This window comes from Lutjanus erythropterus, chromosome 7 (assembly GCF_056507025.1).
Source record: "Lutjanus erythropterus isolate fLutEry1 chromosome 7, fLutEry1.hap2, whole genome shotgun sequence".
Classification (NCBI taxonomy): Eukaryota; Metazoa; Chordata; class Actinopteri; order Lutjaniformes; family Lutjanidae; genus Lutjanus; species Lutjanus erythropterus.
Window position 1 is genome coordinate 12,365,713 of NC_139323.1, and position 24,321 is coordinate 12,390,033.

Genomic DNA, 24,321 nt, shown 5'->3' on the forward strand with positions numbered 1-24,321 from the left:
GCGAGAGTGATCATTTTAACCCAAACCATGATTTATGTCAATCCCTAACCAAGCGTTTTCAGTTCCTAAACCTACACAGATCTTAATGACAACGTGGTCTGTTTTGAAACGTAATTAGTTTGGTCAGCGTGCAAAAAATGCGCGGGTACAAATCTCGCGAGAGATTCGGACATCTAGGGTTCCCTTCTAGACACGACCGTATGTCGGTGTGTCCTTATGTCTGCCTTTACGATTGAATCCTCAATTAAATTTACAGTTTAGGATTTGAAAATTCACTATGCTCCTACCATTTTTAACAGTTGTTAACAGCTTTAAACACCTCTTTGCGCAAAATAATTCCGCCATTTTTAAGTTTGACGTTCGATTGTAACGTCGTGTTCCCCGCGTTTGATGACGTCACACCCCTTTCTCATCAACAGTGTCAGTCAGTACTGGACAATAGGCTTACCAAATAAGTAAGTTAGGATTTGAATACCAGTTTCACTTGATATAATTAAATATCACAAACATTTGATCTTCAAAATGGGAGACAAGCAGAAACAAGCTGACCGGAAGATCAGAAAATTTAAGACAAAAGACATTCTACTGGGAAAATCAAGTAGATACAAGATAGATAAGTTCCTGGGAGAGGGAACTTATGGTATAGTGGCGGAGTGCACAGAAGTAAGCAGTGGAAAGAAGGTGGCTGTGAAAATTGTGCGGGAAAAATGGATGGGTAAGAAAGAGGTGTGCATACATGAAACACTGAAAATGCTCGACACAAACAAGAATAACATGGCTGGGATTATTGAGCATTTTATACATGAGGGACATGTTTGTCTGGCATTTGAAATGTTGGACATAAGTTTTTTTGATTTCATGAGGAAAAGGAACTTCATCCCACTGCATTTGTCTGAGATCAGAGTAATCACACAACAGATGCTGGTGGCACTGAACGCTCTCAAGAGCATGCATCTGGTACATGGAGACATCAAGCCAGACAATGTAATGATGGTGAATCATGAGTTGCAGCCCTTCAAGCTGAAACTGATTGATTTTGGTTTGGCACGTCCAGTTTCCCATTTGAAACCTGGCACCATCATTCAAGCTTGTATTTACAGGGCCCCAGAGGTCATATTGGGCCTCCCTTTGAGTGAGGCAGTTGATATGTGGTCGCTGGGCTGTGTTTTGGCTTTCCTGTTCATGGGCCAGCACCTGCTTCGACCTAGGAATGAAAATGACGTTATAAGAACCATCGTGAAAATGCTGGGTCAACCAGATAAACAGCTCCTGGACTTTGGGACACATACCAGTAAATTTTTTAGCAAGGACCAAGACTCCCCCAATGCTTCATGGAGACTACTTACAGGCAAAAACGTTTCCCAGTTTTCCAGTCTTGATGACATTGTAAAGACCCGGCCAAAAGTGGAAAATGCTACTGAGTGTGAGGACACACAGGCCTTTTTAAGCCTCCTCAAACGCATGCTGCATGTGGATCCTGCAAAGAGAATCAGCCCCAGCGAGGCCTTGGGTCACCGGTTTATCACAATGACACACCTTAGTAACAGTAGTGATGACCAGTATGTTGCATCAGCCCATTCAACCATTGAAAACTCCCAGCTGGAGACATCATCACTTGAAGCTGAGCATTTTGTAACATCCAGCGAAGAGAAAATTTGCACTCTAAACACTAGTAATGGAAAACCAGCCACAGCTGACAGAACTGCTGCTGGCAGTAATAGTGGACCACCAGCCAAAGCTGGCTTAGATGACACCACCATTGCTGAGACCATCAAGAGGCCATCTAGTGATAAAGGAGCCACAGGATTTGTAGAGATCAAATACCAGAAGAAATGGATAAAGAGGAGTGGACAGTTCTTCTTCAGGATTTTCAAGTCTGGATGTTGCAGCACAAACAGTCATTAAATGAAGAGACATTAGCCAACATAGTTTGTCCTTCACTCTGTCCTATCCTTCAATGGGGAAAGTGAATGCTGTAATGCCATGTTAAAGACATAATCGAAATAAAAGAAATATCTGAATATGGCTTAATTTATATATATACATACATATATATATGTGTATAATATAGTTCTCTCCGGGTGCTCCGGCTTTCTCCAAAGGTCCAAAGACATGCAACATAATAGGTTAGGCTATATATGTATCAGGGCAGCACGCTGGTGCAGTGGTTAGCACTGCTGCGTCACAGCAAGACAGTCCTGAGCTCGAATCCCCTAGCCAGCTGGGGAGTTTGGAGCTGGGGCCTTTCTGTGTGGAGTTTGCATGTTCTCCTCGTGTCTGCGTGAGTTCTCTCCGGGTGCTCCGGCTTTCTCAAAAGGTCCAAAGACATGCAACATAATAGGTTAGGCTATATATGTATCAGGGCGGCACGCTGGTGCAGTGGTTAGCACTGCTGCGTCACAGCAAGACAGTCCTGAGCTCGAATCCCCTAGCCAGCTGGGGAGTTTGTAGCTTTCTCCAAAAGTCCAAAGACATGCAGCATAATAGGTGAATTGGTGACTCTAAATTGTCCATATGTGTGAACGTGAGTGTGAGTGGTTGTCTGTCTCTATGTGTCAGCCCTGTGATGAACTGGCGACTTGTACAGGGCGTACCCCGCCTCTCGCCCAATGTCAGCTGGGATAGGCTCCAGCCCCCCGCGACCCTTCAAGAATAAGCAGTTATGGACACTGAATGAATGTACATATCACTCAAAAATGGGACATTTAGTACAATTTAATGATAGGAATGTTAGATGTACCTAATATATTGTCCCCCATAGAAGAACACTTTTAAACCCCCTAAAATCACCAACAACCTGAATGAACACTTCTGACATAGTGAATAAACTTAAATAACAGCATTGGTTCCTATTATATTGCTATGTTATATAACATTGTTAATATTTTCTCGTACATCCTATTTGTACAGCCTACTGAGACGATTTCACTCAGGAATGTCAACTTCTGCACTAAAGTCCAAGTTGTCTTGTGGTAGCACAGATCTGTAACCTGATGACTGAGAGAAGTTCAGGGTCAGCTGGTTTTCTACAGTTGTGCTGATCTGAAGTTTGGACAGCCAGTGTAGAACATTGTCAAAGTGGCTGGTTGATATTCTCCTGTCTGATGAAGATTCAGCGATAGATGGTACTGGACTGTCTCCCCTCACTGTAAATGAAGCAAAACACATGTGACACAAAGCACACATTTGTGACACAAAATTATGGCCAGACTTCACAGTAATAAGCTGTAGTGTTTATCAAATTAGGCAAAAACTAGAAATAATATGCTCTTTATGAGATGTAGTGGACCAATTATTACACCCTTATCAGACTTTCCTAGAGGGTAATTGGGACACATTACAACAGAAATGTACTGTAAACTAAAGTGAAATCACAGATTTGCTACTTCCCAATTTAAAAACACTATGTGAACCAGATCTACCAACAAAAGGCGGAAATATACTTGCTTTTAAATACGCATTCGCATACGCACCCCTACGCATCCCTATGCATCCCTACACTTCATGGATGCCTCGCATATCCTGCATCCATTTGGAGCGATGGTTGTGCGTGTTCTTAGAAATTAATGCTATGCATAAGCAAACGCATGGTTAAATAGCAAGTATAACAACGGCCTAAAGGCCATAATTATAGATGTAGGTGTATATATTGTCTCTGGATGACTGCACAGAATCATTGTAATACTGAAAGCAGACAGAAGTAGACCAAAGAAGGTGTGGAGTAGCAGATATGTGATTTCACATTCATTTACAGTGCAGTTCTATTATAATGTTTCCCTAAATACCCTCTAATAATCTCTAATAATGGTCTAACAGTGGGAAAAAAAAGGGTCGATACTGTTTACTGAAGAACATTAATTGTAATTTTTGACTAATTTCATACAAAGTACAGGTAGTTACATCTTATTAGTGTACTGATAAATAATAAAGTGCAACAGAAATAATGATATAATTCTTACTTACAGTCAGGGAGGCTGAGGTCTTTGCTGGTCCTGAGAAGATCTGTGGCTCTCATTATGCCCTTATTCAGCTTTTCAATTTCCTGGCTGATTTTTGCACTTATGACTTCCTCCTTCTCCTTTCCATCTTTCTTCCTCTGGCCAATCCCCATGGCTCTTATTTTGGTCTTGTCACCGACTACCAATTATGATCAAAAACAAAATGAATACAACAGTGTATTTATTTTATGATGGAAAAACAAATGTATTATTCCCCTCACACATACTTGCCAACCCTCTCTATTTTCCCAGGAGAAGTTTTTCATTGCCCTCTTGTGGGTTCCTCCTGGGGTCACAATTGTCCAGATTTTCAACTGATTTATGACTTTTTTCCTTTTCGTTGTTGCAGCTTGTTACTGCCACAATAATATAGCTACACTAAATGTTGTTTTTTAAGGAAAAGGGCACATTTTTTCTGCTGTAGTTCCGTATATTTACCAAAAAATGTACCTAATATTTCTTATTCCCATTCTTTAAAAGTTGCCACAAAACATAAATTTTTACCGGCTTTGGTTTCAAAATCATCCCTATTTTTAAGGTCTCAAGGTTGGCAAGTAAGCCCTATCAGTTTAATACTCACTCAGTGACTTGGATTTAGTACTTGTCACACTGATAACGGCTTGCAGATCGAGGAGTGTTTCCCTGAAGCCCATCATCAGCTCCAGCTCTCTCCTCCTGTACTCCTCCTCCAGTCGCTGCTTCAGCACATGTTTTAGCTGCCACCTCTTGAACTTCTCTTCAATTCTCAGGTGGACGTCGTTCATGTCGGGGCAGAAGAGCTGGCCGCTGTTCCCTACCACCATCTCCTCTATCTTCTCAAACAGCTCTGTAACCTGACTCATGTCATTTTTCTTCATGTTGTTCATAACATGGTATTTGTTCTCACACTTCTCTACCAACCAGCGGAGTGCACTATGCTCCCTCTCAATGTGTTCCTCTACGGATTTATCTGCTAGTTTGTCTCCGTATGTGAACAAAACCATGGTGTGTTTCCAGATGCTGGCATCAACGAGGTTCATGTGTTCCTCCAGGGCGACCTGCTGAGCTTCTCTGAACGTCAGGTCCAAGGGGACAACCAGCAGGACGGCATGAACCCCTACAGGGCTCACTGACAGACCTTGCACTATTTCTCTGTCCAGTTCTTTAGTCCAGCAGGAGGACTTCTTCCACCAGCCGGGGGTGTCGATCACTGTGACAAATCTGCCAGCAACTTCCCCCATCTCCGCCTGACAGTGCTCATTCTGACAGGTGGCAAACACTTCTTTACGCAGGAGGTTATTTCCTGTTGCACTCTTTCCACTTGTCTTCTGACCGAGCATCACTATCCTCAGCTCCTGCAATTCATTTCTGGAACCTGAGAACAAAACAACTGTCACTGTGGGGTGAAAAACCAAATCACGTCCTGTACACAATGGTAATGAAGGATCAGAATATCAAAGGCAGCTACACAAGAGTGTCAGTGGCTGTCGAGGTTACATATAGAACTTGAAGTTCCCATGAAACGGATAATGAAATGTCAATTGGTTGCGTGTTTCCTGTAAAGCAGACAGGTAGGGAGTCAGGCGGTAATAGTGCTGTGCATTACGCCCCACTGACCATGGATGCAGGAAATACTCTTCCCAGAATAGGAGCTCTGAGTGAATGAGGTGGTTTTCTTACTGACATTGACATCCATAGAGCCATGTGTTAGCATACCAGCATATGTGCTGATATATCTATGATTAGCTTAATGTGTCTGATAACGTTGAGTCAGTCACATTTTTAACACCAACTGACACTGAAATGGGAAAATTACTTAATAACGCTACAAAATATGGTATTAGTCTCTACAATGCCCATTGATCACCTTTGAACATTCTAACAAAAACTTAACATTATGAGCTTACTTTTTTTAGTATTAACAGCAGTGCTGTTGTATTATTTTGCCCACCCCTTGTATCTATTCATCCCAGAGTGTGGAAACAGCTCTGACAATGCCAGACTCATTTACATGTGACACTAATGCGAGATGACTGAACCATACCTCCAAGGAATTTTCTTCTGGCCTTGACTTGACTTTGCCTCAGTCTTGCTCCTTCTTCCACTCTTCGTCTTTTCTCTTCAATGGCCTGAAACATCTTCTCATCTGGGGCAAAATGGTCCCAACCATTTCCAGCCACAGTTCCAGCAATTTTCTCCAGCAGCTCTGTGATTTGAGTACCATCATCTGCATTCTTGTTATCAATGACATGATATCTGTTTCCACATCGGTCAACTAGAGACTGGATGGCCTCTCCCTCCCCTTCGATGTACTGCTCTATGCTGTTTGGTCCCAGCCAGTCTCCTCTGGTGAAAACTATAACAGTGTGTCTCCACACTCCTTCTCCGAGAAGCTCCATGTGTGTTGTCACGGCAAGTAAGTGTTTGGCATTGAAGGATGCATCTGCATCTATCACCAGCAGGAAGACATGAGGCCCAGGGGGACAGAGAGACATGCTGAGCATCAGTTCCTCTTTGATCGCTTCAGGAGTGTCAAACTCAGGAAAGCCTTTCCACCAACCTGGCGTGTCAACAAGAGATATTTCAGTTTTACCCACAAAACCCTGCCGGGCCACTGAGTGTGTTGTTCTTTTTCCATCATCTGGCTCTTTGATTCCCAAGATGGCATTCCCCACTGAGGTTTTTCCAACACCTCTGCTTCCCAAGAGAATCATCTGGAGTTTTGGGATGGTTTCCATTTTTTCTGTTAGACAAATAAAGCTTTATTAGTCAAGGAGCTTACAGCAATTTATACAAGTTATTGAACTTACCAAACTACTCAAGAGTGACAAATGGGTAAAAGCAACTCTTTGGTTTTGTTGGTTATTGACCCTGTTTATCCTCTCCTTATGCACGATATCAGCAGCATGGTCGTAACATGAGTGTCAATAAACTGATTAACTCAAAAGAAAAAAGTATTTGTAACAAGGTTACTGTACAGCCTGCCACATCTGAAAGAAATTTGACGGCTACTGTATAGATACTGTACAAGACACGAGACATATGTGACAGCTAGCTAGGTCTGTGACAGTGACAAAATGGCACAGATGACATTAAAAAGTAACTTGGATTGCACCAATAACATTATTTCACATTAACTGTGAGAAATGACTAAATAATATTCTATACAGGAACACACTACGTCAGAGATCCGGACAGAAAGAGTGACAGAGCAGCTCAAAGAAACTATTTGCATGTTTACAGGCTGTAGGAACAACTCCATCTCCTACAACGTGCTCCTCAACAATATCTATCTTTTGCAAAATTCTTGCGAGTTCATGGTTTAGGCCATTATCATAACTTTGTAGATAACTTTGTACTTTAAAGATTTGTGGCAGGTCTGGGGTTCCCTTCTAGACACCTCCGTTCCTGCCTGCTAACACGGCTCAAAGGAGGGAGAGAAAGAGAGCGATGCCTACGCTGTTTGCAGAATAAGTCACTGAATTGGGCACTACTCGCTTTATAGAAGTAAAGTTGCTAAAAGGATCTGAAAAGTTGTTAAATCTGATGGCAAAACTGGTTGTGCTACGTGGATAGCGTGTCTTTCTGCCCCCCCCCCCCCCCCCCCCCCCTCGTTGACATGAGATAGGTATTATTAATAATACAAACTCTTTGCAAGAAAGCAAATGGGGATATTTCCCAAATGTCCTTTAAAGAGACAGGAGACAGGAAAAATATATGTATTTTTGATTTTGGGGTCCACTGTCCCTTTAAAGCTGTAAACTCTGATACAACAATACATGAGGTGTTTGTTTGAGTGCATCTACTGTCACATTCACCTGAAATGAGTGCTTTCATTTCTTGTCTTAGTTCCTCGGCCGTTATCCGCCTCTGTTCAGCCCTTTCAGCCACTTGTCGTTGCTTCCCTCTAATGATGTTTAGCGTCTGTTCGTCTGTCTGGTAGTAACTGCCATTGTTCTGCTCCACCATCTCATCTATCTTCTCCAGCAGTTGTGTCACCTGTGATGAGTTACTCTTGTCTTTGTTGTTAAACACGTGGTACCTGTACTTGCATCTTTCTATCAACCACTTGAGTGCATCTCCCTCACTCTCAATGTGCTGCTCGATTGTCTTCTCCCCGAGGAAATCGCCACAGGTGAACAGCACCATGGTATATCTCCAGACCCGCTCCCCCAGGAGCTTCATGTGCTCCTCCACCGTCATCCTCTGATCGACAGAGAAGGCACAGTCTGTGGGAATAACAAGGAGGAACACATTTGGTCCGGGAGGACATCTGGACGCATTGAGTTTAAATCTTTGCTTGTCCCCCTCTGGGATCTCAGTGAGGGAGAGGGAGCTGCTCCATCCAGGAGCGTCGACCACGATGAGCTTCCTGCCTCCAAGCTCTTCATGTCTCACTTCAGACTGAATTGTTCTGGTTCGGCCACACTCAAACCTTTCCCTTCTCAGTATGGTGTTGCCAGAGGAGCTTTTGCCAGCCCATCTCCCACCAATCAGGATGACTCTGACCTCCAGCAGGCCGATGCTCTCTTTCTCCCCTGGAAAGCAAACAGAAACAGTCACCTTTTAGACTTGATATGAAGAAACAGACATTGACAGTTTTACCAAAATGTCATATTTTCAATCACTTTGTGAAACAGCTTCCATGGCTTGATGATAATGCATTTTGTTATCAAACCGGCAGAGAAACTTTCATCAAAGGAAGTCAGCAGATTTCTTGAGGAGAACGTAGTCAGTTGAGGCCATAAAGGTTATCACATCAGGTGTCTGCTGCTTTATATGACTGACAGAAGAGGAATGCTCCGGTAAACTTGTGCTTGTGTTATTCCTCCAGGGTTTTATGACAGAGTTATTTTTAACTTTAATCCCTTTCATTTGAGGGATGGAGTTTGAGACAGTAAACAGCAGCAGTAAAGTGAGACAAAACCAAACAAGTGAAATATTTTTAGAATGACCCTGAACCGAAACAAATCACTTTGAGGCAACGTTAAAAGAAGCTTCAAGGGAAGAAGATCAACGAAATCAGCTGAGAATGACTCACCGCCTCCTGCTGTCACTTGAGCTGTGTGCTTTGTGATAAACCAAAATGGAAAATACACTGAGTGACTAGGAAAAATAAAAATCTGTGTATGATGTAGTGCAGCACAACACAATAACCAAATGCCTCATTTCTCAAAATGTTCTTTTTTGGTGACTACTTTTTATCTTATGTATTTTAGGGGTTAGGGACTGTACTTTGTGGTAGTAGTATATTGAACTATATGAAAGGAGTCTGCAATATTTTGTCTACCTGACTTTAATGAATAATATTTGGATACACATACTTAATACTCACTGTAAACCCCAATTCATCCATGACACAAAAGTTTAGCGCCTGGTTTCAAACTTAAATTTGTCCCTAAAGCAAAATATTTCCCTAAGCTAAAGGTGTTGGCTCCTTGCCCTGTTTTGACTAAGCTAGGTTTCACAGCAGTTACTGTCATAATACAGCACACGGGCAGTGTTACCATGGTTACACTTCATTCATATCAGTCTTTAATGTTATTGTTAACTAGCCTAGTTAACACATCTAGGTATCCTGTTAGCTAGCTAGCTTCTCCAAAATGGACAACAAAGAGGAAACACAAAAACAGCCGAACTGGAAAAAAGATGAGAATGGTGCTCTTCTTGAAGAATTTAAAGAGCTCAACAACAAAATCTAAAGTAAATTTAACCCAGCAGCCATAACAATTACACACAAACAGAAGATGTGGCAAGTAACTAATAAAATCAATTCAAGGAAACCTGCTGTGCAACAAACCACAGGAGAAGGAGAAGAAGAAATGTGAAAATATTACTGCGACAGCAAGAAAGGAGTCGACAAAAACTGGTGAGTTTCAATAAACAAAATAGCTAGTGTTAATACATGAGACAGAGTTGTGTTACATTTGGCTAGCTCCAAGGTTGCTGGTGCTAATGTTAAAGATATTGACAAGTTGCACATTGCTCATTTTGTCTAGTAGGTTTTCCCTGTCCTGAAAAATGTGTCCTGGTATCTCCTCGTCCTCTTCAATTACCATAAATTCAGCCATTGTCTTATGTTCCTCAAGTTATTTCACTTCGTAGGGACTGTTAAAGGTCCCTTCAGGTTTTTTTGAGGAAAGGGGTTACCTTATGAATGCTACAGTTCATAAGGGAATATTTGGGCAAACGCTTAGAGATTAAAGGATTTTCGCTTACAACATCCTAAGGAAATCTTTATGGCGATTTTATGCTGCTCATTTTTTTCTAACACATTGCTTAGATGAAAATTAAAGGGAAACCTTAGCCTAAGTGCTTTTATGCAACCAGGCATTGGCTTGTCAAAATGACAAAATTCATGCTCACTTGAAACAAATACTTATTTCTTGTGAACTGACTTGTTTTATGTTAAGTCAACAGGTTTTGAGTTCATACTATGAAATTTTATAAAGCCAGTAGATAATTACTTAAAGATGAATTAACAACACAATTTACATTTACAGTACACTTTGACAGGTGAACTTAGAAAAGGTTGTAATAAAAACAAAAAACAAAATCCAATTTCTTGTTACACTGAATATTTTGTATTCATACAACAAAAACATAATATTACCACATGAGTTGCAAAAAATGTTTTGCTTTTTTAACATAAAACTGCAGCAATATCCTCTGATTTCTTGTATTTTCTTGCACACACACAATTGAGTAAAACTGAGTCCAAGCAATGTTTATTTTTATAATGCACATACAGCATATTAGCAGACTTTCCAGCATGCATTGTACAAAAGTTAAAACTGTCCTGAGACCCTTCTTTTTTTTTTTAATAGTTTGAAGAAAACACATACTATAGAAACTTGCTGTGGGTGTAATACAATTTAAGATAAGTATTTGGTTTTACAAAGCTCAGATAAGACTCAAGTTGAATTTTTCAAAGTAAGTTTAGTTAACTTACATTTTTACATTGAACCAGCTCCTAAGTATTTACTGTGCACACTTAAAGGTTTTGTGTGCAAGCTTTTTACAATCAGCCTTTAAGCCGAGTGAGCAAATTGGCATTAACAGTGAACATCCAATTCATCTACACACTTTATCTTCAGAACAACAAAAATTAAAAGTGCTAAATTCAGACGTACCATTTATACACATAAGATTGCATAGCAGTCGTTTCTGTTTGTTCTGTGACTCATACTTACACAAAACATGGGGGTGGAGTTTTACGGTTAAAGAAGGGTGATTGTGTTGTGATAATAATGACGGGAATGAAATATGTTTTTACTGGCAACAACAGCAACAGAAAAATCAAGTTTAACTAGTTTTAGTGTTCGTCTGCAGGTTTCAGTGTTAAGACTGACGTTGCTCAGTCTCATTGAACAATGTGACTTCAACTTAAAACAGACCTGTATATTTAATTTATACAACACATCAAGTCCTTGTTGCTAATAAGAAACTTAAGCGTTAACTTATTGCATCTCAAAGCAGGTTAAACTTTGCAGTTTATCTTCAACTAACTCACCAAGATCGTTTTCCATTTTTTTCCGGTCTTCTCTTTTCCTCTTTTACTTTAACGTTCTTGTCTGAGTTACTGTCAACTAAACATCCTCGGAGGCTCTGCAGGGGTCAGTGGATGAAGTTTGTCCTCAGAGAAAAACATTTCAAGAAAACAGGTACTCAGGCAGATTGTACAGCCAGTCCACACAGCACCGACAGTATGCTGTGAGACGACAAAGCAAACTGTGACAGGGTATTACAAGTCTGAACATGTGGTCTAACTGGTTTTACAGCATGTGCAGAGGCATGGTGAGCAAACTTATACAACAAACACACTTTAAAGACCTTTGATGGTTGCCTTTCGACGGTGACCAAGAAAAAGTTTAATAATTTAAGGAATCAAGAGTGGAGCCAAAAACAAGCGCAGTTGAAGTAATCTTTGCTCCCATATTTCTTTACAGCTCACATGTCAACTCTGCACACCCTTCCTAAAACTTCAAGGTGATTGAATTTGAAAAGACAAGTTGAGTTTTTTCAAAACAAATAAACATTTCTAGTCAGATAAACGTGATATTAATTCATATGTGCTTGAGATGTTCATTGAGCTTAACCCTTAACCCTCCCTGCTTCATATTTCATGAACTAATTTAATGGGAACAATTGATTAAGCATAAAATTATCATGATGATATTTTTTCAATGTGCTGAACACATATTACACGCATTGGTGTTCCTCTGGGGTCAATTTGACCCCAAGAGTGTGCGCTGTCCATGCGCACACTCTGCACATCCTGTGTAAAGTAGTGCAGACTAGAAGCTTGATTGTGGGCATAAAGAACTGTTCCATGTTCTGATTATCTGACTGATGTTCTCATTATGATTTTCTGTTTCACAAATGGGTGAATTTTCAAATGTAAACCCCCTCACACACACACACCAAAAAAACAAACAAAAAAAACCAAAACAAACAAAAAAACAAACAAAAAAACTCTTTAACTCTGCCACTGCCGGTCCCAAGCCCGGATAACAAAAGAGGAGGGGAGAGTGAGACTTTATAGTGACTAACCACAAATATGTTACGAAAAAAGGAGATAAAAATAAGTAAATAAATATGTTTATGAGAGGAAAAGGGGGGGTCAACAACAACAATCAATATGGTTCATTCTGTGAGAGTCATGAATGTGCACCCCAAATTAGAAAAGATTTGGATGAAAGATTTTCAGGATACACTAACTCTAAAACTAAAAGTTTGACCTGATGGTGGCGCTGCAGGAAAGGTCATATCATCACCAAAATCAATAGGGTTCACACTCTTGTGATCATGAATGTTGTCTGTAAATTTGAGAAGATTTAGATGAAAACTTTTCAAGATAAATTAATTCTAATTTAAAAGTTTGGCCTGATGGTGGCGCTAGAGGAAAGGTCAAGGTTTCATTATCAAGGGGTTATTTATGTATTCAACAAATAAACAAAGTGCCTGACACAAAAACTTGGTCAACAATTTTCTGTAAATTGTTTTCTGGAGGCAAATATCCCTGGGGTCAGATTGACCCCAAGGGTAAAATGTGTTAGTGATATTTGAGGATAATAGGAGGGTTAAGATATTAAATTGACTCTTTAGTCACACTGACAAACATTTGTAACATTTAATGTTTATTATAATGTATTAACTTTTAATTAATTGATTCAATGCCATCATGGTTTGCAGTTTTTATTGCTGTGAAAACAAACAACCATGACTTATCTTACAGCATATTATGACACACATCAAGGTTTCAACATATGTTTGTTTAAAACTATAAGGGTCTCAGGATTGTTTTAACTCTCAGAAAATGCATGCTGAGAAGTCATAATTTTAAATTAAAATAACTCATGTTTACAAATTTTAAGTGATTTGTAAAAATAAATAAAAAATAAAATTCTAAAAAAAATGTAAAAAGTTTAATTAAACTGAACAAATGAAACTTGTGTATTTACATTAAGTTAATGAGATTCCAATAAATTCTGGTATTATGTTTGTTTTACAGTGTGGACCTCTTTAGTACTGTTCTTGCAGTGTGCAGCAGATTTTCCTTAAGCTTGTCTTATTAAGCTGAAGGACTGCTGTATAAATTTCAATCTTTGTCCTAACCAGAGCCCTGTCATCTCTCTGTGCCAGAGCAAATCTTTGGGAACTGAGACCGAAAATTCTCCTTAAACCAGATTTTGCTCCATGATTTTGGCAGGCTGACTGTGTCTGCATGCATAATTTAGATGGCAGTGGATGATCTTGTGTTAGTTCTGTATCGCCCATATTTGTGTCTGCACACTGACATATACTGCTCATTATAAGAGTCCCGCCAGTGACGCCCTCGCAGATAAAGAAATGTGCTCACTGAAACGGCAAGGTTTAAACATTTTCAGAAATAAGTATATTTGTTTGTGTCTCAAATTCGATAAAAATAAATTGAAAACAAAATTCTAATGAGGTTCCTTTTCAGCCTTCAAGGTGATAAAAACTAGTAAATAAAATGCTTGGAAACACTTTGGAATGAATTCAATCAAAACCACAGATATACTGCATGTGACATGAATATGTATTGATTTTAGAGTAATATATTTCATTTGAATTACAAAAGTACTGTATATTCAAAGATGAGTCATGCAGTACATCAAGCTGTTATAATCATCCTGGCAGATACATAATGGATATAAGAGATGGCATCTTTTGAATCCAGACCTTACATTAGCATCCAACAGATCATGAAATTACAGTATAAATGTCTTTTAGTCAGCTATTATGTGCACGCAGAATTTGTACAGGGTTGATATTTGATGTCCAGGTTTTGACTTTATCACTCTCTAAAAGGATAACCCAAGATCAGCACAGCAGAGGCTGCAGAGTGACCATGAATGGATTATGAGATAATGGACCCTAGACACACACACACACACACACACACACACACACACACACACACACACACACACACACACACACACACACACACACACACACAAAAGACATAAAGAAACACAACCACAGTGGCTTATTTTTCTTGATAGTTGTTCTCCATCTCTAAAACATCTACAAAACAAATCAATCATAAATATCAAAAAAGACAAAGTAAAAGAAAAAGAAAAGCAGACAAACATATCAACAGTAGTTAAAAGGTACAAGTGGAGCTACTAAGTAGATGCCTTGATATTTGTTTTCACGTTTTTATTAAAAAAAACATTTTAGGATGGCTATAAGGTACAATCAAATACCTAAAAGCATATTTAAAAAAAAATATTATTATTATAAATGCATATACAGTGGGATTGGTGAATGACAGTGAAATGATTACCATTTTCTTTTTTTCTTGTTGTAATTCAAGTTTTCCATTTTATAAATAGCATAACACAACTCATTACAGTGAGTCAAAGAACCATTGACAAAGCAAATGTAAAATAACAAAACAGATCTTGGCAAGAGACAAGACAGAAAAGAGAAAGAAAAGAGAGGGTACAAAGCACTTTTTCAAATAAAAAGGAAAGTATCATATTTTCCTTAATAAAGTAGTAACATTGTCATAATATATTGTATGCTAACCACCCTAAATGAAATGATTATCATTTTCATAATTCTTTTTAGACTTGAAAAGTTAGGATGAGCACCACAAACAACACCACAACTGTTAATATATGGATAAATTAAAGGTAATGATAACTTTTAGGCATGATTTCAAGATAATTTATAAATTTCCCTTCTTGATCTTTCAGGTATTTCTTGTTTTTATTGGGAAATATTGGACAAAAATGTCTTTTTAATGTTATTGGCAAGTTTGTTCGGCTGAAACCATTTAAAGATTTATACCAATTCTTTAGTAACATATTTTTATTAGTTTATTATAATCTTTGTGTGAAGGTTTTAGGATTTCAATCATCAAAGGGCCAAGAATAGATCCTTGAGGCACCTCTTGGTGAAACTTGGACCTTTTTGTCATGTGACCACCAACCAACCCTGTTCTGAGCTCAGTTAACAGTTTAGCAGACTTTATAGTTTGAACCTCGGTCAGCTTCCTCCTGTTTCCTGTTTCCTGTACTTAGATATGCTATGTAATAGGTTCATATATGTCGAAAAGAAAACTAAATTTTGAATATGTTAAAAAGATGTTGCTGGGGACCTGTAAAAGCCACATAATCAGTACTCACATCGTAAGTTATCTAATTTAAGCAAAATACTTGCTAACAGGCTAGCTAATTGACATCAATCATTACATAGCTAGTTACATCTGATTAGCTAACTCAAAATGTGACTATATCTTTTTGCAGAACCCCAAGCAACACAGGTTGTCTTTAGACAGGCTTAGCACACAGCAAACAAGGAAATGAGAATGTTAACCGAGGTTCTGCTGGATATGAAGCTTACTCAACTTTTATTGGAGAACAGAGTGATGAGCGGGCGACTCAGACTTTTTCAGATGTCCTGTTACAAGCAGCACTGACTGAACTATCATATTTCTTATATAATTCAAGTAAAAGTGATCCTTTAAGTGCCAGGATATAAGTGCTTATCCAACAGATTGGACATCTCCATCCAGGACAGGTCCCACTGCACTTCTGTCGCATCCTGCTTGGTGGCAGGAAGCTCCACTGCTGGTAGATCCTCTTTGGAAACCGGCCAACAGCTGCGGGTGCACAACATGTGGTACCTAAAAACAAATGCAATAATCAGTGATACATTCACTCAACAGTCTGTTTGACCTGTGAGTCATGTCAAAGTATTACATCTGTATAATGTGCACAGCAGAAACTGAGAGGTGGGCTGAAGCTTATATAGATACTGTGACTCACCTGTAGTGACGAACAAGCCAAACAGTTAGAGGAATGAGGAACAGAAGTAGTCCACATGAAACGGTGATCCATATCCAAGAACCTGATGAGGAGAATAAATAATATTTTTTTAAACGTGTCATTATGTGACAGTACGGTACCAGAGAATACTTCTACTACATCATATAGTTTTATTTCTAATAAAGAGCTGCAATTACAACAAGAAACTTTTGAAAATGGAAAAATGGCATGTTATCTGATTCAAAGTATTAATAGATGCTTATGCCATAGTACTCACAACAAAAGTTGCCCACTGCAGTTTAAATAAGCAACTGAAAATCGTCCTTGTAATTGTCCCTTTATATTTAATTACTGTAGAATAAATAGGTATATTAAATCTCAACTATACACCTATTTTGGCAGTTGAAAAGATTCAGTTTCAGAAAACCTTAGGCATATCACAAAGGTAAGACAATTAAAGCAGCAGTTCACCCAAAAATCAAAAATACATATTTTTCCTCTTTCCTTTATCCATCCAGACTATTTTGGTGTAAGTTGCAGAATTTTGAAGATATCGGCTATAGAGATGTCTGCCTTCTCCCCAGTGTAAAGGAACTAGATGGCACTCTGCTTGTGGTTTTCAAATTCCCAAAATAAATAAATAAATAAATAAATATGTAAAATAAAATAAAAAACTCCAAAGAGATGTTTCTTTCCAGAGACATTTCCCAGTTAGTCAAGATAATCTACAGACCTTGTTGTGAGCAGTTTCATGTAGGAACTATTTTCCTTTTGCTGTATCACTACACAAAATGAAGTGAGCATCCACTTATGGACTAGAGGCTTGTGCTCTTGACAGCATAAACAACTGCTAAGCTAAAAGGTAACTAGTAGGGATGCACCCACATGTGATGGAGACAGATATTTCTTCTACTTAGAGTTGCTCATTATTATTCAGGCAAAAGTAATCTCCACAGTATCACAGTAATGTTCAGAGTACTAATTTTTACTTTTATCCAGGTATTTTTTCACACAAAGGAAAAAAATAGGGCAATTTAGAGTCACCAGTTAACCTAGCATGCATGTGTTTGGACTGTGGGAGGAAGCCGGAGTGAAGCCACGCAGACACGGGGAGAACATGCAAACTCCACACAGAAAGGCCCCGCCCCTGGGGGATTTGAACTCAGGACCTTCTTGCCACCGTGCCGCCAACTTATAAAACTTTTTTTTTTTTTTTCAATTTCTTAATGCCCTCAGTTAAAGGGGAGATGATGGCACTCAGTTCATAAAACTAAGTCTAATAAAAATAAAAAATAAAAGAGAAGAGAAAGTTAAGAGATACAGAATGAGGATTTGAAAATATATTACACAATTAATTATATGCCAATATTAAATCAATTTGCATTGCCAATGAATAATAAGTTGGAAAATACAACATTTGCTTGTTTTAATGTGAGTTCTTCCATGAACTGCATGTATGTATATATTTGGATTTTGGGGTGAGTTGTCCCTTTAAAGACTAATATCAGCCATTGCGAAGCAATGACTTACTAGATAGTGCTTTACCCAATAATTATTATCATCAACTATTCCCTTCCAAAACTAGTCAATTAATGTCAATACAAAATCATTTTACCACTAGTGGAGGCTGCTGTCCCATTTGTTGATGTGAAGTTGCCTAAAAGACATAACAACCGTCATCTTTCACAGATCCACTTTGATATTACATGAAGCAGAATGATAAATGCAATATAGACACGGAGCTGACCTCTATCCGGTCTCACTGATAGCCAGCTCTCTGGACTCTCCATCCGTCTGTCCTGGGACGCACACTTGTAGAGGCCTTCGTCTTCCTGTGTCACATTCTCAATAGTCATCTTTATTATTCTGCTTGAAAGTGAGGAGGTGTTAGTGGTGATACTGGCTCCGTCTTTAAAGAACGCTGTTTTGGTGTGGTTGCCTGTCCGGTACTGACAATACAAGACCACTTCATCACCCTCAAGTACAGGGAAGGCCGGAGTCTTCAAGATGACGGCACCAGCTATGGGACAAAGATGGTAGACATGGTTACAGGACAAAATGCTTCACTATGACTTAGTGGAGCAACAGACTGTCTGTTTGGACCCTGTCCTGACTTCGTTTGTGATTTGTCCAGTGTCTCTAACATCACTGTTACACAAGACTCACAGCTTACTGTGATGTTGACTGCGTTGCTGCGGCCCTCTGCGCCCTCGCACCAGTACAGTCCACTGTCTCCACTGTCAGCAGTGAAAACAGCAGTGAAAACACACGTTTCAGGCTTGTCTACGCTAACAGCACCTCCTAGTGGTGAACACCGGTCAGTGTGGAGGATTCGGTTCCTCACTCTGCGACCTGGAAAGTAGTGCCTCAGCATCCAGGCTGAGGAGTTGGTCTGAGACACGGAGCACTGGATGGTGAAACGCTCCCCTCTGAAGAGATGTCTGGTGCTGGGAGTCAGAGTCAGTAAAGGAGGAGGCAGGTCTGGAGGAGAGAGATGGACAAGATACAGAAAAGCAGAGTGTTGTTTCAAATTGTTTAACAAATGGATCCATCTTGATTACTGTAAATGCACTAATGGTTAAAGGACAATAAATAAAGCGAATAAAAACAGACAATAAATACAGGTTTAATTTACCTGAGCATACATTTTTGATAATTTAATGCTCCAGATATTTTTACTAAATGTCTAGCAGAGAAAGGTACTCATTTTTAAATTCTCACTTTTCCCCGGAGACTTTTCTTTTGGATTTGGCATCCATAGCCATCCTAGGGAGACTCAAGACTAGCCACCGGCAAAATTTAGAGATGACTGTGACACATTTTAGTTGACAAAATATCAACACTTTTTTGTTTGGTGTATAGGGTACTTGTTTTTACAGTTGGAGAATGTAAGGATCCCTTCAGACCTATAGCAATAAATCAAAATTAAAAATGTAAAAAAAAAAAAAAAAAGGACCAGCATTCATTTATGTATAATCCTTTGCCAAAGTTGCAGGGAGCCACTGTAGAGGGGCAAAAGAGCTGTATGAGGCTCCATCAGACCCCCAGTCTATCGCAAGGTCCAAAGATCCAAAACGTCTGGAAGGATGCTGTAAAATGTCAGAGATGTTTAATACCAAAGTGTCAAACTCTGTGTGCTTGGAATATATCTGAAGGACTTTAGACCAATATTGAAACAGTAACCCTGTGGACTGAGTACAGCCTCACAGAGCTGCTGGCATGAATGTAGACTCTTCGTCTTGTTTAAATAGTCTCTATGGTTTGTTGTTAAAGGCAGTTATTGGATTTGCCTAAAACACTTTTTTTTTCTGTACAACAAGCCAAGTTTTGTAAAAGACATGTTTGTCAACAGGATTGTGCTCCAGTTGCTTTAATACCGCAAGTCCATTTTAGAATTCAGTAATTGTTTCAAAGAAAAAAGTCAATTCTCTTTGTCAAGACTTTATGTCTTAAGAGGCTGAGGCTTTTTTAAATGTTATTGTGGCATTGATTCCCTGCACCACAAAGTGAGTCCAAGTAAGTGGTGTGTGTCTTGACTTTTACTCATCTTCTATGATTCAGTACTTAGTCAACATGTTATATATAATAATAATAATTACAAGGGTTGCAAATATAAACATTTTCCTTAATTGATCATTAGGAACATTAACAATCAATTAATTGATTAATAATTTTTTGAAAAACATTCTAAAAATCCTTAAACTAAACAATACCAAATGCGTTAATTCCCCTCAGTCAAGACTTTATTTCGACAAGTTTTTTATGCAACAAACTTCATATTCACTGACAGCATTACAAGGCTGAAGGAACATATAAAGACATAAAGGCCTAATCAGTTATATTTCAGGTCTTCATTTGATAGTATTTCCATTAAATTTCTCTTGATATGAGCCAAGTTCCTAACGACCAATTTATCGATCATTGATAAATTCTTATCATCCCTTATCATCACATGATTATCAAAAAGAATATGAAAAGAACGGGGTAGAATTGGAATTAACCCCAATATAGAATAGATTAACATTATGTCCTCAGTGGCTGTTACACAGTTTGAAGTCAAAGTATTGTAAAAGTATCTAGAGATATGTGTTGCAGACTACTCAGCCTTCCCAGTCCTCTGTTGTTGTGTGTACAGGAGAAACCTGATGCCTCACTGCAGAGGTTGTAGCTGCTGCTGCTCACCTGACACACTGAGCGTGGTCGGCTGGCTCAGGAGCACCACAGAGGTGGTGTTGATTTCCCACCGTTTGACTTGGCACCAGTAGCTGCCCGCGTCCTCCCTCGTTAGCGCAGTGATGGAGTAGCTGTCACCAGAGACCAGGTGCCTGGGGTTTGGGGTCGGATCAAGGTGTGGTTTGTGCCTGAACCACCGGTAGCTCCACACAAAACTGGAGTTTGGCTGCACTGTGCACTGCAGCAGCACACACTCACCGAGGTAGATGTTTGACCCCGGAGGCCACACAGACACACTGACATTCAGAGTCTCTGCAGGAAGACAGAGACTCAGTGATGGTCTGTTGTTTTTTCATGCCTGGGCCTAATATAGGGTAGACTGGGGACAGTTGCAACACTCTTTGCATTTCTCTCAGTATCTGTGTCTCAGGGACTAGTTGGACTAGACCAAACAATATTTGTATATATTAAACTTGCATCTGTCTGCTAATTACCCAGACCATTTCAAGATGATTACATATGACATATCATTAACAATATTTATTTGAATGGAAGAAGTCAGATGACCTGCAGACAGTTGCAACATAATCAGGGGATGGTTGCAACGTGTAAAATACATTAACTTTCACTCAATAAGCAATGTATTCTGAAAATATGCATTGTTTTATAAAATGATATTATTGTATTACTTGTTTGTTTAGTAATATTTAGCATATAGCAGTTATTGAGGTTTTTCAGCCATGACAGAACATCATTTGCTAACTAGATGCACAAACCTTGACACATGTCATAGAAAAGGTCAGGGAAGTATGACAAATAAAGAGGGTCTAACTGAACATGTGCAGTATGAGTTTCCTCACTGTAGCATGTTTCTGACCAGCTGAATAATACTTGATGCAACTGTCCCTTGTTGCGACCATCCCCACTCTACCCTACTGTAGGTATGAGTGTATCTTTCTTTTTACCTGTAGACGTAGAAGCTTGGAGAACAAATGCAGCAACACCTGAAATACAGAGAAATTACTTCACACAAACACTTCACAACACACACACACACACACACACACACACACACACACACACACACACACACACACACACACACACACACACCTCCTTATGTCCTCACATAGGATCACAGCTTGTTCCTGCCACGTCAGTGGCACTTTGGGTACAGTATGTTTAGTCTGCAGTCTGCTCTGCCAATCAGGAGTAAAATGTATTAACATGAGCACCACAGGCAGCTCAGATGGTTTGTTCCCACATGGCGGCACGCCAAATAGTCAGTTATGGTCCACTGCTGATTTATTGTGTAACCAAGACATTATGAAGTAAAATTTCCCCCAAAAAAGTTCATCTTTACAGGCAGATTGAATGCATCTCACACCAGCAAACTTGTTTCTGTAGGACATAACAACAATTTCTAATTCTGCTGAGACGTTGCTACGAAGACACACACACACACACACACACACACACACACACACACACACACACACACACACGCAGAGTCACAGTAATGCCACACAGTGTGACAGAAAGGAGAGCTTCCTGTTCCTTAATGAGACTGTTTAGACGGTTATCATCCCCATGGGAACAGAAGGAATGCACACACATTTGCTGTATTTTCCTGTGAGACATCACACACTCTCACATGCAGTGCCGTAACATAGTACTACTACTATAGTCATAGAGTTTTGCACATAACTCGTGGCCGTCAGGGATGGAACAGCCAACACACAACAATTTGGCAACCTTGTCCAAATCATTTCCATTAGCCCTATTCAGAATCTGGCTGGTGCACATCATTTTAATTTAGGACTGTCTGAAACTCCCAGCTGCAGGCTAACAGCCCAGTAAAATTTATAACCCTGCATACCATACTGATATACTGATATCTGCATCAGCTTTGGGTCTAAGTCAGCGCTGCTCTGACAGATGAAAGCAGACACTTCCTGAAGTACTTGGACTTAGTAGAATATTTTTCATAATACTTTACGAGAAGGGATGTGCATAAATCATTACATTGTCATAACTATGTCATGACACCTATCATGAACATCAGGAGCCTTTAAGGACGTTTATGACAGTAAGTGTCATTTGGAGGCTGACAGTTTGATGACAGGGAATACAGTACCATGGTGGTTTTCTTTCTGGGTTTAACTCCTGGCACACCAGGGCTATGTCAGCAAATTGGGCAGCTAGCTCCACAGCTAACCAAGTTAACTAGCTAACATCAGCTACAGACAATAGCAGACAGTTATACTACTTTAGCAACATGTAAACTAGCTAACTGCTGTCTGTCTATCAGTTAACTCTATAAGTTAAATCAGCTTAGCACTGTCATCAAACTGGCATTATAACAATTAACAACATCTTTATGACAAGTCCAAATGGTACCACTTCATTTGAAGTTAAGGAAATTATTTATGACACTGTAAAAAAAAAGCATTTAACAGTGTAATCAAATTTAATGACTTCTTAATGACCAGTCCAAAATGTACCACTTTACTTGAGGTCAAGGAAAATATTCACGGTAGCTGAACAGTGTCTCTAAGTTTAAGTTTGATTGTGTCACGTTGTCATAACAAAGACATTGACATGTTATGTTGTCTTGGTTAATGTCAAGTTGTCCTGACAAAGACATTACTGGCTTGACTAATGTCAAGATGTCATAACAAAGCCATCTCAAATTATGTCAACTTTATATTATAAATGACAAAACTGATAAAATGAAAATGACAATAGTCATAAAGATTCATAAAGACTCCTTCATGTTCATGACAGGTATAGAAGCCAGTCTGAATGCAGTCGTTCACTGGTTAGAAAAGAGACAGGTGTGTTAGTCTGTCAGGTTTTATCTGTGATACTCACCCAGCAGCACTGAGGAGATAAGGATGATGTTCATTCTGTCCAATGTCCAAAATTAGATGTGCAGCTCCTCTGTGACGCTTCGTACAAAGAGGGAAACTGACAATAATTGCAACTTGAAGACTTCCACCACTTAAAATTGATCAGAAATCCACTGTTGTTTTCAACAGCCTTTTTATTTTATAAGCCGTGAGACAGAGAATAATGGCATGTCTTAGGAGGAGTTGTAAGTGACTATCACAGCACACCACAGACAGAGATGGTCATCTTGGTGGAGACATTTCCTTCCTCTGTCAACCAGTTAACAGGCGGAGCCATCAGACAGCAGAATGCAGGTTCAGACAGAGAAGCTGAGAAGAAAAAACCCCAAACCACAACACAACCAATTTACTATCAACAAGCAGTTTTACTTCTAGTTCTCAGATGTCATCACAATCACCATCAGTGTTTGTGCCACATATATGACCTGCTGCAAACGTGAGAGAATTTTTTTTTTCTTTTTTAATATCTTGTCGGGCTTTTTATGACTTTAGTCTCCAGGAAAGACATGGCAGGACAGGACAGGGGGCATGAGACTGGGGGGAATGACATGCAGCAAAGGGCTGTAGGCAGGAGTCAAACCCACGGCCGCTGCAGAAGACTCACAGCCTCAGTGCATGGGACGAATGGTCTACCAACTGAGCTACCAGGCTGCCTCATGACACAACAGTTTTGATGTAATTTTTCATATCTTCTCAGTTAGTTTAGTTTCAGATTATTGCTGCTGATATTATTACATCCTGCCAATGCAGAAATCAATTTCTGCTTTTCACAATTTCATTAATTTCTTCTTATTCAGGTTGGAGGTTGTGTTTCGTTATTCCTTGTTTGCTCTGTTTATATCCTACTTTTCTTATTTGCAGATGCTGATGCTTATTTTCTCTTTGGCGAGAATTTAATTTTATTCAGCTAAATGCAATCAGTTACAATCAGATAAAGTTTTGGTAAATTAAATG

General features: G+C 39.3%; 3 protein-coding genes across 3 annotated transcripts; 1 reads left to right on the plus strand and 2 right to left on the minus strand.

Moving 5' to 3' along the window:
* Positions 1–148: 148 nt before the first annotated feature.
* Positions 149–2,009, plus strand: LOC146323672 (homeodomain-interacting protein kinase 2-like). The gene has a single exon (XM_084722162.1). It carries the CDS (start codon positions 523–525, stop codon positions 1,903–1,905), a length of 1,383 nt encoding a protein of 460 aa, XP_084578288.1. The 5' UTR covers positions 149–522; the 3' UTR covers positions 1,906–2,009.
* A 690-nt stretch (positions 2,010–2,699) lies between these two features.
* Positions 2,700–11,709, minus strand: LOC146323673 (GTPase IMAP family member 8). The gene is made up of 6 exons (XM_084722163.1): positions 11,491–11,709; positions 7,796–8,515; positions 6,022–6,720; positions 4,579–5,352; positions 3,964–4,137; positions 2,700–3,146 (listed from the first exon to the last, which is right to left on the minus strand). The coding sequence occupies exons 1-6, from the start codon at positions 11,504–11,506 to the stop codon at positions 2,926–2,928; spliced, it is 2,604 nt and encodes an 867-aa protein (XP_084578289.1). The 5' UTR covers positions 11,507–11,709; the 3' UTR covers positions 2,700–2,925.
* Positions 11,710–14,985: 3,276 nt separating this feature from the next.
* Positions 14,986–23,363, minus strand: LOC146323674 (uncharacterized). Its single transcript, XM_084722753.1, has 8 exons — positions 23,330–23,363; positions 21,421–21,459; positions 20,465–20,767; positions 18,449–18,763; positions 18,030–18,302; positions 17,898–17,939; positions 16,283–16,364; positions 14,986–16,140 (listed from the first exon to the last, which is right to left on the minus strand). The coding sequence occupies exons 1-8, from the start codon at positions 23,361–23,363 to the stop codon at positions 15,978–15,980; spliced, it is 1,251 nt and encodes a 416-aa protein (XP_084578879.1). The 3' UTR covers positions 14,986–15,977.
* Positions 23,364–24,321: the final 958 nt, after the last annotated feature.

Coding starts and splice junctions, on each gene's coding strand:
- LOC146323674 (XM_084722753.1), bottom strand. CDS start 23,363: ATGAACATCATCCTTATCTCCTCAGTGCTGCTGG. Junction 18,764..20,464: donor GACCACGCTCAGTGTGTCAG/GTGAGCAGCAGC, acceptor TCTCTCCTCCAG/ACCTGCCTCCTCCTTTACTG. Junction 16,141..16,282: donor TGGCTTGTTCGTCACTACAG/GTGAGTCACAGT, acceptor ATTTGTTTTTAG/GTACCACATGTTGTGCACCC.
- LOC146323672 (XM_084722162.1), top strand. CDS start 523: ATGGGAGACAAGCAGAAACAAGCTGACCGGAAGATCAGAAAATTTAAG.
- LOC146323673 (XM_084722163.1), bottom strand. Junction 6,721..7,795: donor AATGAAAGCACTCATTTCAG/GTGAATGTGACA, acceptor TTTGTCTAACAG/AAAAAATGGAAACCATCCCA. Junction 3,147..3,963: donor AGACCTCAGCCTCCCTGACT/GTAAGTAAGAAT, acceptor CTTCATTTACAG/TGAGGGGAGACAGTCCAGTA.